This window comes from Amblyomma americanum, chromosome 10, assembly GCF_052857255.1.
Source record: "Amblyomma americanum isolate KBUSLIRL-KWMA chromosome 10, ASM5285725v1, whole genome shotgun sequence".
NCBI classification, from domain to species: domain Eukaryota; kingdom Metazoa; phylum Arthropoda; class Arachnida; order Ixodida; family Ixodidae; genus Amblyomma; species Amblyomma americanum.
This window is the reverse complement of record NC_135506.1, coordinates 93,297,275-93,314,516: the sequence shown is the minus strand read 5'-3', so window position 1 is coordinate 93,314,516 and position 17,242 is coordinate 93,297,275. Positions and strand designations below refer to the sequence as shown.

Sequence of the window (17,242 nt, the reverse complement as noted above, 5' to 3'; positions counted from 1 at the left end):
GTCCGAACTGAATAAAATTGAGACTGTAGCGTTGAAGGCACCAGGTACTGGAGAGGAAATGCCCGACACGGGCAAGTTAGAAGAGCTTCCGGTCGAGCTTCCGGGATTAGGCTCAGTGACGAACAGGGAAGACACTGATCAGGTCATTAGTGACTTAATCATTAAAGCACCGCTGTCGCCTGAGCAGAAAACCGAACTACACCAACTCTTACAAGAGTTTCAAGGGCAGTTTTCTGAGAGGCCTGGTAGGACTTCTGTCCTTACTCATGATATAGAACTTACCTCCCCAGAGCCAGTACGATCCAAGGCGTACCGGGTGTCACCCCGCCAGCGCGATATTATGGAGGCTGAGGTAAAGAAAATGCTACAGCTCGGTGTTATTGAGGCGGGTGAGAGTGATTATACCTCCCCTTTGATTTTAGTTGAGGTACCGGGCAAGGAACCTCGTCCTTGCGTCGACTACCGCAGGCTTAATTCCATCACTAAGGATCAAATTTATCCGATCCCTAACATCGAGGAGCGCCTTGAGAAAGTTAGTAGCGCTCAGTTTATTTCCACCCTAGATCTTGTCAGGGGTTATTGCCAGGTTCCACTTACAGAAGAGGCTAGTAGGTATGCGGCGTTCATTTCACCAATGGGAACATTCCGTCCTAAAGTTTTGAGGTTTGGTTTGAAGAACGCGCTATACTGCTTTTCAAGCCTCATGGACAAAGTGTTGCGGGGACAGGAAGAATTCGCTTTACCGTATTTAGACGACGTAGCGATATTCTCCGCATCCTGGTCTGAGCATATGGCACACTTGCGGGCAGTGCTAACCCGCCTGCGCGAAGCGGGCTTGACAGTCAAGGCTCCCAAGTGCCAATTAGCACAGGCCGAGGTTGTCTACCTCGGTCACGTGATTGGACAGGGTCGTCGCCGCCCCTCTGAAATAAAGGTGGCCGCTGTGCGAGACTTCCCGCAACCGCGCACGAAGACCGATATTCGGTCGTTCTTAGGTGTCGCCGGCTACTATCAGAGGTACATCCCCAGGTACTCCGATATCGCGGCTCCCCTGACGGATGCTCTAAGAAAAACAGAGCCCCAAACAGTTGTCTGGAGCGAGACAAAGGAAAGAGCTTTTAGCGCCCTAAAGAGCGCCCTAACAAGCCAGCCTGTGCTACGATCGCCAGACTACACAAAAGGGTTCGTTGTTCAGTGCGATGCTAGTGAGCGAGGCATGGGCGTTTTACTGTGCCAACGGGAAAATGGAGAAGTGGAACACCCCGTCCTGTATGCTAGTCGTAAGCTGACCTGTCGTGAGCAGGCGTACAGCGTCACCGAGAAAGAGTGTGCGTGTGTCGTGTGGGCCGTTCAGAAATTGTCATGCTACTTAGCCGGCTCGAGGTTTATCATTGAGACGGATCACTGCCCTCTCCAATGGCTGCAGACCATCTCTCCCAAAAATGGCCGCCTCCTGTGCTGGAGCCTCGCTTTGCAACAATATTCCTTTGAGGTGCGTTACAAAAAGGGGAGTCTCAACGGTAACGCCGATGGCTTAAGTCGAGGCCCCTAACGTAGGAATCCGCCTCAAGGTTGTTTGTTACTGATGTTTTCTTCCTGAGGCAGGATTTTTAACATATTGCTTTTGTTAGTGTTTCAAAGTGATGATGTGCTTTCTAGTGCAATTTTCCAATCTGTGGACGCGTTCTGAGTGCTGCTTGACTACTGTAAGGAACTAGGCAGTAGTATAAAAGGGGAAAGAGCCTGGCAGAGCTTAGTGAGGGTTGTCTCGTGCTTGCTGACTGAGCGGTTGCGTTTCGGCGTAGTTCTAACGCTTGCTGGGAACGAGCACAAAAATGGCAACTCTCCCGAAGTGACTTTGCAGTGTCCTATGTGATCCTGAACCTGAGAACGAGGCCTTCTCTGTGCGCTGCGCTCAAGCAACGTCGAGGGACGACCAGTTTCGATTACGAGCATCATCGAGCGACATCCCTCCTGACAGCGGATGCAGTCCCCTGACCATCGGGATCTCCTTCTCCCGGCGGGGCGGTCTGTTACGTTTCGCCTACGACGCACGGTATAGCCGGCGCGGATGCAACGGACGCCGGGGTTTCGTTCAAAGTGGCGGTCATTTTGGGCCCGTTCAGTGCTGCCGTAACGCCTCCCGCCAAGCGCGTCCAGGCAGGTTTCAATGCCACGTGTCGTCGTGTGTGCGTGTGTGTGTGTGTGTGTGTGCATGTTGGTGCCCACGCTTGTCAAAGGGCGGCAGCCGGGGAGAGGAGCTCCCCAACTGGGAGGCGAGGAGGTCTGACCGGCGCCGGCCCGGCGGACGCGTCACTTCACGTCTCAACATGTCCGTGCGTCGCCGTCTAGTGCGACTCATCCCGAGCCGTTCCTTCTTGCCCTCGACTCCGTGGGTACAAAAACAGCTGCCCCGGGCGCCAAAGAGAGACTTCGATTTCTTCCTTCGAGTAACGTGGTCGCCCTGACCGGCTGCTCTTTTGCGATGCCAGAATAAACAAGTTGTTCTGTTGCCAGTCGACTCATCCTTTGCCGGGACCTTCGGATGTTTCCAGCTTTGCCCCAGGCCGCCAGGCCAACGCTACCCTTGGGGCTTGCAACCCATTTGCAACAGTGGCCATACTGTCTTTCTTTGTGGACTGCACACACGTCCATCTTTCGCCGTTGTTTCCTTTGCGATAGTCAAGTAATGCTTCATCAACAATCCGCCTGTCGTGGCTTATGTACTAGCTCTTCTGGTATTTGGAATTTTTGCCCGCCATTGCTCAACCATTTGACAGTGCGCGTCCGCCGAGTAGTTGTGAGCCAGGATTGCTTTAGCGTGTAGGTTAGGATAATAAAGCGCTTCGAATTTATACGTTTGCGTTAAAAAGGGTTGCCTGTTATTGCACTGCGGGCATTTCTGGGGTTCCATACTTGCGGGCCGTAAAGTACGCTTGGCTGCGGGCGGGTGTCGCACTTAGCGCTGATGTGCTGTCTGGTAAGCTCTGGGCTTTGTCCTGCAGGGATTTTTGTGACATAGACATTAGTGTCACGACCAGCGGGTAGCGCCCGCTCTCCCCCCCCCCCCCCCCTCACACACAAAATGTTTGCATTCAGCTGCCAAGGCACGGCTTTCTAAGCCTAACGTGAGCGAGCAGATGCTGCAGAAGTCCTAAAGTAAAAGTGCTTTGTTATTCACTTATTAGATGAAGTGCACTAGTGTTGAACATTCAGTGATCCAGTGCGCAATATCACTAGTCCACCAAGTTACTGACGTTAGACGGCGGCTCAAAGCATAGCGACAGTTCAGTGCTGAAGAGTACGGAATGTGTAGTAGCCATGGTGACGGTTCATCATCGTTTAGACCAGCTGAATTGTCTCTTCAGTGCACCGTGTTACGCTTGTGGTGTCTTTGGCTGTGTTTTGGAAACCTTTTTGTCGGATTACATGGAGGATATATCCTTGGCTTTCCAACCATCAAGGTGGCTGAGCACTGAAGTTTGAGAAGCTACTTCTGTAATAGGCACTGTTAAATGTATTCTAATTGACCGCCTATGGTTGCTCTTGTACACTGTCGACGCTATCATATCTCTCTACTACTACTTTTTATACTTCCAAGATGATATGGATAATTCTCATAACCTATCCTTTTGCTGCAGGACCATATATGCAGTCGTGTGGCACGTATTGGGTATGCTCTTTTAATAGAATGGGTTCTGTTTTCCTTGCAGGGGCTGTAGACCGAACCAAAACAGTTGCCGGAGAGTATGCACGCTGAACCGAATGAAAATATTGTAATGTGTGCTACCTCGACTTGCTGCTGTTTGCTGGGGACGAATCGGTGACATAGAGCACTCGTGGGCTGCGTCGCGACCGCATCGCGCGGCCTTAGTTCCAGTACGCATTTGGTCCTGTCCCCCTGCCGGGTTTTCTGAGGACCTCAACAACCAGCGACAGTCTGAAGTGCACTAAATACCACACGTAGATTAGACATTCTTACTCTTGGTGAATAGTTGTTGCTGACATCATGTGGTAGAATTATTTTTCTTTAGCCTTCAGCACAGATCATGTTAAAACACGTGGTTTTGGCGAACAGAAATTGTACGTGTGGTGCGAAGTTTTACTAAAAACGAAACACGAACACGAAGATTTTTATATACCTTTCTTAATTTTACCAAGAGCCGCCGCGGTGTCTCAGCAGTTATGAAGCTCAGCTGCTGTCCGGAAAGACGCGGGTTCGAACCCTGCCGCGGCGGTCGAATTTCGATGGCGGCGGAACTCTAGATGCCCGTGTACAGTGCGATGTCAGTGCACGTCAGTCTTTACCCTGTCTCAGAGCTTCGATGATGTATGCAAGCAGAGGGCTCGGCATTATTTACTTATTTATTTAAAACATACTGCAGACATTGAATACCCAGTAGGGAGGGCAATACAGGTCACAAGAAAATGCATTTCAGCGTCACCACGCACCCTCAACAGCAACAAAATATATAAAACGAACCAGGCGCAGTGGAAACACGTGATATACAGTAGAAAGGGAAAAAAGAATCAACAAGCAGTGAAGCAAAAAAATCGACCCAGTGTTTTTCGTACACCTTGTTCAAAAACTGTTGCATCATCAGTGGAAAAAAAACGTCTCTTGGAAGCGCATTTTACTGAGTGACAGTGCGTGGAAAAAAGTTTTTAAATCTGTTAGTGCGTGCAAATATTGGGCCCAGGTTGTGATGGTGGGAGTGGCGAGTTTGACGAACCACACGTGGATGAATGAACTACTGTGGATTGATACCAAGTTTGTGATTGTTGAGCAGATACAGAAACCACAGCCTGGAAATAATTCTGCTTTCTAACGTCAAAATGTTGTTAGCACTCATCAGAGACGATTATGAATCTAATCTGCCATATGAATTGAATATGAAACGAACTGCTTTTCTCTGCACCATTTCCAGTTTTTTTTTTTTTTATTCGAGAAGTGTGCCATGAGGCATAAGTTGAAAAAGGAAAGGGGGGAAGGAATGCACGGGATTGAAAGTTAAAAGAAGGAGTGAAGAACCGTTGCGCTGAGGTAGTCGCAGAGGTTGTTAATGAAACGGTTGTCCATTGTCCACTTCACGAAGTCACTTTCGCGGTTCCACCGCAGGCCAACCTCCCTGAGGAGCCGTTTTCTGATAGCAGCCGTCGCTGGGCACGTCCACAACAAGTGCCGCACATCACATATGTCCGGTGCAGCGCCACAGTGAGGGCACCTGTCAGGTAGTGGCAGATCTTTGGCACGCCACCGATGACGGACAGATGGTGTCAGAGCCGCCCCTGCCCGAATCCGGCGCACGGATACCTCCTCCTGCCGAGTAAGACTACGGGGGAGAGGGTGCGAACACGGAGGAATTAGAGCGCGTGTTCGCTGGCGCAGAACTTCGGAATCGGAAACGTGGGACAGGAACGGATCTGGGGGAAGAGGGGAAGGTGGCGGATCGTCTAATGTATGAAGATGAGTCATAGCATCCGCTTGAATGTTATGTGGATCCTGGGCATGGCCGCGAATCCAGTGTATGCGCACAGGACATGGATACTTTGCGCAGAGCACATGAATAGATTGTGAAATCTGGAACATTCGTCGAACAGCCTTCAGCTGTTTAAGGGCGGCGCGGGAGTCGGTGTAAATGTGAACTGTATTGAATGTTGGAACGAGCGGAAGGGAAGCAATGGCATTGTAAATGGCTTGAAGTTCCAATGCCAGGGGAGTGCACGTATCCGCAGTATACGTCGCGCGAGAGTTGAGATGCGGATGAGATGGACTATACACAGCAGTAACTCCCCTCTCTGCAGAATGAGATGCATCCGTGTATAATATGCACCCTTCAGGCAGATACGCTGCTGATACCGACGGGGAAACAGTGGGGCGATTGTCAGTGAGCTGGCAATAGGACCACGGTGGAAGTGTCTTTAAACGATGAAGTTTGAGAGACTGTTTTCGAGCTCTATTTGCCACCCGTTGGTCGATGATCTCACTGAGTGTATTAAGTTGGGCGAACTCCTGTAGCACAGGTATGGGTGTTAAACGAGGCAGATATGTTATGACGCGCATAGCCTCACGATTGATAGCTTCAAGGGAGTCCCACTGTCTGCGGGTGAGACGTTGAAATTGAGCCTGATATACTATCCGTGGCTGAAGGATAGAGCGCACAAGCTGGCGGGCCGTATGAGCACGTGCGCCACCAGAGCGCATAGCTATGCGACGAATCAGACCTAGAGTAGCGTGAGCCGATTTACGGGTGGCTGTCAGCCACGGGGTGCCAGTCCCAGATGTATGGAGGAGAAGACCAAGAATACGAACAGTTTCTACGTGAGGAATCAGAGAATTATGTACCGTAAAATTTAAAGGGGGAGCTTTCCGTAAGGCGGCTTTATTTCCAATTCGAATGAAACATGATTTAGTAGGAGAGAGTGTTAGACCCAAAGGTGGGAGGCGAGATGTCAATACATCCAGCGCGTGTTGAAGGACCGACTGATGAATAGACGCATCTGGATGACAGCACCACAAGGTGATATCATCGGCATATGCAAGCACGCGGATAGAAGGGATGGTCTCTAGGGCTCGAACCAGAGGAATTAAAGCCACATTAAATAATGTGGGGGCGAGAACGGAGCCCTGCGGCACTCCTCTATTGGAAGTGAAATTACCAAAGGGCTTTCCGTGGACACGCACGCTGAAGGTTCGATTTGCTAAAAAGGCGTGAATGGAGAGGAGGAACCGGTGAGGGAGACCAAGAGTTTGAAGGGAGGCAAGAATGGCAGAGTGAAGGATGTTATCATATGCCTTTGTTATGTCTGTAGCGATTACGGTTCGTACAAGGTGACTCTGTGGAGAGTGGTCAAGCACGTCAGCAGCCAAAGTAGCAAGGCCGTCCTCCGTTCCAATATGTGGGCGGAAACCAATTTGGGAATCTGGGTAACAATCATGGGATTCCAGCCACCATGATAAGCGTGCGGCTAGAATGTTTTCATAAAGCTTGCAGATGGTAGGGGTAAGGGAAATTGGACGAAGGGCCGAGAGAGATACTGGAGGCTGACCTGACTTGGGGATTGGAACCACAATAGAATGCTTTCAGTCTCCCGGCATGATGCCAGAAAGCCACACTTCGTTAAAAGTATCAAGTAGGGTTTCCAAAGCCCTCCCTTCCAAGTTACGGAATAAGGAGTTAGGTATGCCGTCGTGCCCGGGAGTAGTAGTAGTTTTTAAACGGTCAATGGAGGCCAGCAGCTCTGCCATGGTGAGGTCAGAAGTAATCCCATCGGGGGGCTCTGTTACCGATAAGTCAGGTGGAGACGTAGCGGTGCAGTCATGGTTTGGAAAAAATTGACGGGAAAAATTGACGGAAAAAATTTCCAGTTCAAGTCTGTTCAAGTGAGGGTCCCATACCACCCAACCGTACTTCGGCTGAAGTCTGATAAGGGTATTGAATGCAAGCAGCTAAGCATGGGAAGGGGTTGATCTTATTTTAAAACGAAGAAAACCTAGTTTCCTATAGATTGATGCAGAGGTTTCGTCGAGCTGCGCTATTGAATACTCGTTGATTTTGCACAAAAACTGAAACGGAGTTTTGTTTTTAGTTAGCCGAAGAAGGACGGATTTTTCTCTGTTTAATTCCATATCCCAGAAGCTACACCACAGGTCTACAGCATTAAGGTTATTGTTCACAGCTATTCTGTCATCGGTACGACGAATAGTTTTAAATAGAACACAGCCATCTGCGAATAGCCTTACACTAACAGATGCGATGTCAACTGAGGCAACGATATCATTAACGTACAGTAAGAATAAAACAGGGCCAAGGACACTTCCCTGAGGGACCCTAGAGCCAGCCGGTAGAATTCCAGAGGAGCAGCCATTGACGTGGACCAAATGTATTCGGTTACTGAGGTAAGTTTGAATCTATGTCACCATCGTAAGACCAATGTCCTGAAGTTTTAGGCCTAGTTTTCTATGTGAGACGCGATAAAATGCTTTGCTGAAGTCAAGAAATATCATGTGATTTCCTCGTCCTTATTTAGAGGATACCTCTTCGCGGATGGTACCAGTGGTGGTGGTGGTGAAAAGCATTTATTTATCTATATATACAGAGAGGTGCTTGGTTAGAGGCCCCTAGTGGGTTTCGCCTCTTACAATAGAGGGCGGAGTCCCTCATTCAGGAACCCCATTGGTCCTGCCCGCTGCGCAGGTCCGCCGAACCAGGGCCTTTTGGGCCGATAGTCCCTAGCAGCCGAGCAGAGCCGCCTCCCAGTCCTTTTAGATAGGGGAAAGGTAGATGGGGGGAAAGAAGTATTTTGCCTGCATACCCAAACCATGTGAAAGGTTTCGGCCACCACCCCACAGAACGAGCAGCGGCCTTCAAAAGAAGAATCAAAGTGGCGGTGGCCGATTGCGCCAAATCCGCGCGTGTGAGCAAGGGTGGCTTCTGCAAGTTTACTCATGCCTTTCGGCCTATGTAACACTCCTGCTACTTTCGAGCGATTGATGGATAGAGGTTTGCGTGGCCTCAAGTGGAAGTCATGCAGGCATTGTAGAATCAGTGTGTAGAATGGCCTTAAGTCAATATATTGGAATATATCTACAGCAACTGCACAGCTACCATAGTCCTCCATAAAGACAGCAATAAAATTCAACTAAGGAAGGGCACCAGGCAGGGAGACACGATCTCGCCGATGCTATTCACTGCCTGTTTACAGGAGGTATTCCGGAGCCGGAGTTGGCAACAGTTAGGGATAAGAGTTAGTGGAGAATACCTAAATAATCTGCAATTCACTGAGGACCTTGCCTTGCTGAGTCACTCAGGAGATGGACTGCAAATCATGATAAATGAGTTAGACAGGCAGATTACAACGCTGGGTCTAAAAATTAACATGCAGAAAACCACAGTAATGTTCAAGAGTCTAGCAAGTAAACAGCAGTTTACAATTGGTAGCCAGGTGCTGCAAGTGGAAAAGGGATACGTCTACTTGAGCAGGTAGTGACAGCTGATCTGGATCATGAGAGGCAAATAACTAGAAGGATATGAATGGGGTGTAGCGCATATGGCAGGTTCTCTCAGATTATGAATGGCAGTTTACCAATATCCCCCAAGAGGAATGTACACAACAGCTGTATATTAGCGGTTTTCACCTACGGGGCAGGAAGGTGGAGGCTTACGAAAAGGGTTCAGCTCAAGTTAAGGACAACGCCGCGAGCCATGGAAAGAAAAACGATAGGTGTAACGTTAACAGATCGGAAGTGGGCAGAGTGGGTGAGGAAACAAACGCGGGTTAATGACATTTTAGTCGAAATCAGGAGGAAGAAATGGGCTTGGGCAGGGCATGTAATGCGAAGGCGAGATAACCTCTGGTCCTTAAGGGTAACGGAGTGGGTTCCAAGAGGAGGCAAGTGTAGCAGGGCGCGGTAGAAGGTAAGGCGGGCGGATGAGACTGAGGAGTTTGCGGGCATACGGTGGGCGCAGCTGGCAGAGGAGAGGATGAATTAGAGAGACATGGGAGCGGCCTTTGCCCTGCAGTGGGTGCTGTCAGGTTGATGATGATGATGAAGTGGAAGACGTGCTTGTGCTGCCTGGATTATATAGCCATCTTTTCGCCCGACTTTGAGACACAACCATGTAGCCTGACGCACGTCTTGGCATGCCTCACAAACGCCGGCTTGCAGCTGAACTTAAGAAAGTGTACTCTTCCTGCCCGTGAACTCTCAATTTCAGGTCACGTTGTGTCGAAAGACGGTGTACGCCCTGACGCCGCCAATCTTTGTGCCTTGACTGCGTTTCACCAAACCTTCCACACTAAAGACCTCCGCAGCTTCCCATTGCGATGTTCTTATTTTAGGCGCTTCATTCACAACGTTACATTAATTGCTTCCCCTTTGACTCAGGTGCTCGGAAGCAATGTCGATTTTTTCGCTTGGTCACCCGCATGCGACGACACTGCACATTTCTTAGGCATTTTTTGGGCTGTGTCTCCGCACAACACCGCCGATTTTGCGCCATTTCGACCCGGCGGCCCCGACTGAAATCCACACGGATGCCAGTTGTGGTGGTCTCGGTGCAGTACTTACTCAGTGCAAATGTAAATTAAATGAATATGTAGTTGAATATAACAGCCGCATGCTTACCAAGGCTGTGTCCAACTAATCTGTGACTGAAAAAGTTTGCCATGCCATTGTGTGGGCCATAGGCAAGTTTCACCCATACGTTTACAGCCGTACCTTCGAGGTCGTTATAGATCATCACACTCTTTGTTGGATTTCTGCATGAAAGGTCCTTCCGGTCGCCTGGCACGATGGGCACTGCGTCTCAAAGAATATCACTTCCGAGGCGTCTACCGGTCGGGCTGCAAGCATCGGGGTGCAGATGCCTTGTCTCGCTCCCCGCTACCCGCCGCCAGCCTCTGTGAAATCGAGACTCCTTCGTTGTCTCCCGCCATCACTGACCTGGCTTTTGAACAGCGCAAGGGTCCCTGGATTCGGGCTGTTATCGACTTTCTAGCTGACCCGTCGGCGGTTACACCATCACGCGACCTGCGCCGTCAAGCTTCACATTTTTATATCAGAGATAACCTGGTTTACCGCTGTATAGTTATCATTCTGACGGACGAAAATGGCTCCTCATCATTCCTCCACACCTACGATCCAACATCTGCTCATACTCTCACGCTGACTTACAAGGCGATTACGCGAGCCTTTTCAAGACTGACACGCGCCTCCGCCTCCAATACTACTGGCGTGGCATGTAGTTTTCAGGTAGAGCAGCGGTCAAAAATACGCGGCCCACGGCTTCGGTGCAAGGAGCGGCTGCGGGGCCGCACCGCGGCGCTGCTACCTCCGTCGGGCGCTCGCTGCGAGCGTGCACAGAGTGACGACAAAGCTTCGCACTCGTCCCAGAGCACGCCACACAGCTGATGAATGTCAAGTGCAGCGTTCAGCTGTTTCGCGCCTGACGGTCAGTACGAAAGAGGGCTCTGCAATGCGTGCTGCGTGTGACTTTCAGAGCGTACTCGAATATCTCGTCTTCTCTATGCACAGACCTGCTACGACAGGCGCGCGTTCGGCTGTTCGACTAAGCGCGTCTGCCTGCGAAGCCTACGAGTTCGGTTCGCATTCCATACCTACGCGCGTCTCGCGTCCGTGTACGTGGCGCTCCATTGCCCGGCGCTTGGTCGGGTTAACCCTAATTAGCAGCTGGAGCTCGCTCTCTTAAAATCGTTAATTTAAAGCTAAAGAAATCTAAGCACGCTCCTGCTGCAACAAAATTACAAGTAACACACTACCAGAAACAAAACAGGGCTTCACGGAGTTCACAGGCCGGGGTCCTGACGCGAAAAGAACTTGTTCTGCCATATTTGTTGAGCATCGGAATGCCCGTGCACCAAGGCTCACCACCGATGGGCGCGCGGGGCATGCGAGAGCGAAGCAGTATCGAGGCGGCAACGGCGAACCGCGCGCACTCCCATTCATTACGGCTGACAAACGGCACAAAACGGAGACATGGGTAACTTGCGCTGAAGTTTTGGGTGCCGATTGCAGCGCCATAACACATTGCCTAGCGAGAAGAGCAAGCAGTTTTGGGTATTACTCTTAGTACTTCTACTTGTGGAAATACGGCGGGGGACAGCCTTCCGCTCCCCCACGCACTCACACTCCGCGGATGCAGCGTTCCCGCTCGCTAACCGCGGAGGGGTTCGTGCTCGAGGGACAAAGGGAAGGGACGACATAGCGTGAACAGTCGTATGCTATTTATTACACTTGCAATTAATACACAGAGTGGGTCAGCTAGCTACAAAACACCAGCGAGGCATTCTTCTGAAGTAGAAGACAATGTAAGAAGGACTTCCGACTTACCGGCTGGGGCAGGGCGCGACTTTGGAAGTATCGGCGGCGAACATTTGTATGCGCCGACAATGGAGGCCGGGTTTTCCCGTGCGCGCCGCATTCTTGAGGCAAAGCCATTCCTTAGCATTTGCTGGGGAAGGCGACCAGAGCGCGCGTTTGCTGCACTCGCTTCGCTGCCTGGAACCAGAAGTCCAGCGGCAAGGCACAATGGATCCCCGTGCGCCTGCCGCGGAAGGTGACGGGAGCGTGCGGCTCCAACCGGTCACGACGCTGGCCGGATCATGAAGAGGACTCTGTCCGGTCCCGCAGAAATCCGCGTAGCCTACGAGGTGGCGCTCCCGTCGCCGTTCTCTTTCCTCCATGAGGGAGACTTCCCTCCTAGCCCAGCTTGTGCTGTGCTGACGGCCGACGATGAAGATGCGGCGCGTCGGAATGGAGGGGGGCAACAGGTTTCCACATATTTTTCTGCGCCACCTTCAGGCGCTTAATGACGTGAGCCTCCACGCTCTGTCGAATGCGAACGCGCCGTGCGTCAGCTATCTGGGCTACGCCGAAAGAAGCTAGGCAATGAATGCTGTCAGCCAAACGCGGGTATCTAACCGTGCAGAATGTGTTCTCGCGTTTGCAGCGGCCCAAGCGGCTGTCAAAAGCAGTTTTGAGTCACCGAATGGGACAATTGCAGTGCCACCTTGGCAGCGCAGGTTCCCCATACTGACAGTCAGCCGCGAAACAGCTGAACGCTGCACTTGACATTTATCAGCCGTGTGGCGTGCTCAGGGGAGAGTGAGGGCGAAGCTTTGTCGTCACTCTGTGCACCCTCGCAGCGAGCGCCCGACGGAGGTAGCAGCGCCGCGGTGCGGCCCCGCAGCCGCTTCTTGCACCTGAGTCGTGGGCCGCGTATTTTTGATCACGGCTGTACGTACTCTCGTGCTTCGAATACCAAATATGCAAGACACCCACTAACTCTACTTCTGGCGAGTTGCAGCCATTATCTTGTCTGTCTCGCCTTTTTGACCGTGTTGGCTTGAGTTATACGACCCCTTCCGTATACTGATTCTAACAAACGATGGGTTATTGTTTCAGCTGATCACCTGAAGAGGTATGCTAAAACCGCCGCGCTCCCTGCTGTGACCGCCCAGGATGTGGCATCCCTTCTAGTGCGTCGGTCCATCCTTAGACCTGGTGCCCCTCGTGAACTCCTCAGGGGCAGATGCCGCGATGCGCCTCTTCCTATCAGACGCTATCAAAGCTCTGCTCTGCTCCGCAACGTCATTCATCGGTCTAGCACCACCACCAGACAAACGGCCTTACTGAACGCTTTAACCACACTCTGGGTGACATGCTGGTCATGCACGTCGGTTCCAACCACACGAACTGGCATCTGATCCTCTGCTATATTGCGTTCACGTACAATACTGCTAAGGAGTCTACAACAGTTTTTTCCTTTCTTCCTTCTTTACGGCTGACATCCTTCCGTTCCTATCTACGCTGTTCTGCCTTACCACCCTTATACGTCTGAGTGCACCACTGTTCTCCGAGCCGCCATTAAGGCCGAAGATTGCCGCAAGATTGGCAGGTCATTCATGACAGCTACCGAGTCCCTCCCAAAAAAACCGCCACGATGAAGATCAACCTGCCCAGTATTTCCCGCCCGGCTCTCTTGTCCGGCTGTGGATGCCTCCCCGTACTCCGTGCCTCTCCCGGAACCTTCTCGCTAAATATCAAGGCACCTATCGCATCTTGCAGGAAACGTCTGTCGTCTGCATTGTCGAGCCACTAACGCCGTCTCCCGATCTAAAACTTAACGGCCGCGAGATTATGCGTATCCAGCACCTCGAGAAATACCGCCTTTGTCTTGTACACCCCCCCCCCCCCCTCATCCTTAAGTCGCCAGGATGGCTCCTGCGCCCATTCCGAAGCTTCTCCGAATAAACCTCACCTTACATTATGCTAGTAGAGAAGAATCAAGTTTGTTTGCCCAGCCTACAGCATTACAGCTTTTGTGCACAAGTAAGCTACTGATCTCTATCTCAGTTAGAATGGCGTTGACCAGCGCACTGATGTTGTTGCAATTTCTCCATGTTAGTAAATTTAACCACACTTAAGCTTTTAAACGCAAATGTCTGTGCAAGCGGATAATAAGTCGCGGCTAAAAATACACAGTAGTATCCTTAAAACAGGAAGCACAAAGCAGCGAGAGTGAGAGAGCGAACGCTAATTACAGGAAAGCTGGAGTTGTCGGACGGAGGAGAAAACCAGAACTGTACCTTACGCAACAGGCAAAGAAATACATATTTAAGAAATACATGCTCACGACAGGAATTCCGGTCGTTATCGCGGAATCGCCTGGCATGAAGTCTTCCTGCCACTAACTTACGAGCTGCAAGGACACAGTTGGAAAGATTTTTCTCGTGGATAGCCGTGATTCGTTGCTGGAGGCAATTGGCATTTCGCACTGCACTGCGATGGCAGGTACAGCCATCGATGGGGCTTGTGCGACGTAGGTCGCTCTTCTAAAGCAAACTCTCCGGACCAATCATTAATATAACTGCCACCTGCTACGACGGGTGTTTTCACGGTGGACAGTGTATAGTATATAAATACGGACGGACAGACAGACGGACAGACAGACAGACGGACGGACGGACGGACAGACAGACAGACGGACAGACAGACAGACAGACGGAGGGACGGACGGACAGGCAGGCAGATAGACAAACAGACAGACAGACAGACAGACAGACAGACAGACAGACAGACAGACAGAGACAGACAGACAGACAGACAGACAGACGGACGGACGGACGGACAGACAGACGGACGGAGGGACGGACGGACAGACAGACAGACGGACAGACAGACAGACAGACAGACAGACAGACAGGCGGACGGACGGACAGACAGACAGACGACAGACGGACAGACGGACAGCCGGACGGACGGACGGACGGACGGACAGACAGACAGACAGACGGACAGACAGACAGACGACGGACGGACAGACAGACAGACGGACATACATACATACAGACAGACAGACAGACAGACAGACAGACAGACAGACAGACAGACAGACAGACAGACAGACAGACAGACAGACAGACAGACAGACAGACAGACAGACAGACGGACGAACGGACGGACCGACGTACAGACAGACAGACAGACAGACAGACAGACAGACAGACAGACAGACAGACAGACAGACAGACAGACAGACAGACAGACAGACAGACAGACAGACAGACAGACAACGGTTAAATGCGGGGAATGTCCACTACAAGTGCTATCGCTTTAGAAGATGTAAGAGTTTGCACTTACTATTGAAGTGGGCCGCCACTATGTCGGCCTTATATCTTCCGAGAGCGTTGACGAGGTCTACTGGAGCGATAAGCTTCATATCGTTCCTCGAACGGACGCCCAATTCACGAAGCGTTCTTTTCAGGCGCACAAAGGTGCTTGCAGTGTCATTAGGCAACAAAGTACGGACCTCGGCCAAAATTTCGTCCATAATTGGCTTCACTGGGCTGGTAAGGCGATGGGACCTGATCTCCGCTAACGGACGAAGTTTCACGCACCTGCAAACAAAAATTAAGAAAGGACATCTTCTGAGTACCATCAAAAGTAAACATGCTTGCACTTTTAACAGCACAATCTTGCCAACGCCACCATTTCGAGGCGCTTACTTTTGTGTTGTTGGTTTTAATAGAGCTACCGCGCTAAAAGAACACAAAAGCAAGCGCATTTTCTGATCTCAGGCATACGTACCACGTACTATCGCGTCCAATATGACTCGCAACACCCAACAAGTGGTATGGGCCCACGTCACGAATCGATGGAAGTAGCGCCCTGCTGCTGTATGCAGTTGTATGCAGTTCTGTATGCAGCTGCTGAACAGAGCGCCCCCGTCCCTGGTACTGTGCAGCATAACGTATTCATTTTTTATGAAACGCGAACCAGGAGAAGGAGGCTGCCAGAGCGTTGCAGGTCACTCTGATCGCGACTGTACGTTCCTGAAGCCTGCTTTGTGGCAGGCGGCTCACCTGCCCACCGGGTCGTAGGCAACTCGCCAGGTGGGTACACTTCGCATGCCTGCACCTGGGTGAAGGGTACGGCTGGTTGAAGGCGTTCAGGGTAAATGTCTTCCAGGTAAAGGCTTTTTGGTTGACTTCAAAGAGAAGGAGAGAAGAGAAGAGGGAGTAGACTGTCCACTAGCGCCCTTGCCAACTAGCCCTTTTTGTAAAAGGGTGTCCGCTAGAGGACAGCTTACTCTCTTTTTAGTCCCATCCAAGCGTATTGGCGTTTAGAGTGTAGAAGGCCTTTAGGTCAAATGACTATAGCGCGTAAGGACCTTAACTGCTCACCATAACTTATGTTACCGCAGTATATTCCGCGTTTAGCCATGCTAAACATTCTGCTATTTTTTTGAGGACAGCTTTACACCGTTGTGCTGCCACGTGGTCGTGACAGCAGTCCGTAAGCAGGAAGGAAACGAAATGCTTCCAAACGCTTTATTGGGCTGACCTACACCAATAAATAAATGAACTCGGCATTGGCGGCAGCAACAAGGGCGCTCGGCTCTCGTCGAAGTATAGAATCACCGCCCCTCTTGGGCGCGCTACGTTTAAAGGAGACGTAGTAATTTAGAGTTAAAGCACGTAAGTGACCTAGTGCAACCTTGAATAGCTTGGAAGCATTTGGGCGCGGCTATAATCGCTCCAGATAAATTTGTTTGTATGTCGCGTCATAAAAAGCACGTTGAAACCGCGTGCCTTCGACTATGAGCAATAAAGAACAATATAGCAGAAGGTTTAATGGCTAAGCGCGGACTACCGTGATGTAGCACTAGTCACGCTGGGAACTTAAGCTCCTTACGCGCTGTGAATCCTTCCTTCGACCTAAAGGCCCTTACAACAAAGGCCTTTCGCCTACATGCCTTTACCCACGCGAAGACTAGAAAGGAGTACACGCCTGACAGGATGCCCACAACCCAGTGAGCAGGGACTAACGGACTAGGGACTAACGGCCAAAGTTGCTCTAGGGACTGGCTTCAGGGACTAAGGTATATGTACATACAGTCGCGAGTAAAAAAGACTAGCACTAGTGACGTGCCACAGGAGCGCCAGATAGCAACGCTTTGCCCTGCAGTCACGAGCATGCCCATAACAGAAGTGCCAGATGTGTCCGCAAAGCACGGGGCCCCACTAGCCACATGGTGCGATTTTCGCCGCTGCGGAGACGTCATTGTGCTAACGTTTTTTCACCCGTGAATGTACGTATGCCCGTTATCGCAATATGCACCTAATAGCGCTACCGCACTTAAAAGGATTAAAAATTTTGCACCAGTATTCTTGCCACATTTGTGCTTTCCTAACGGTCGCACGAGCGATAGACGAG

At 50.9% G+C, this 17,242-nt stretch overlaps 1 protein-coding gene across 7 annotated transcripts in view; it reads right to left on the bottom strand.

Annotated features, from left to right (window-relative positions):
- The window catches only part of LOC144107810 (uncharacterized), a 60,789-nt gene that overhangs the window by 36,315 nt on the left and 7,232 nt on the right, over positions 1 to 17,242 (bottom strand). For 5 of the 7 annotated variants that reach the window (XR_013309395.1, XM_077641006.1, XM_077641007.1 and 2 more), the window contains exon 2: positions 15,167 to 15,423. Coding sequence is in view for 6 of the 7 variants with exons in the window: in XM_077641006.1 (XP_077497132.1) it covers positions 15,167 to 15,356 (190 nt within the window). In the remaining variant the exon portion in view is untranslated. Of the gene's footprint in view, positions 1 to 11,854; positions 12,423 to 15,166; positions 15,424 to 17,242 lie in introns of those variants that run through there. The other 2 variants (XM_077641008.1, XM_077641005.1) reach the window with 2 other exon arrangements.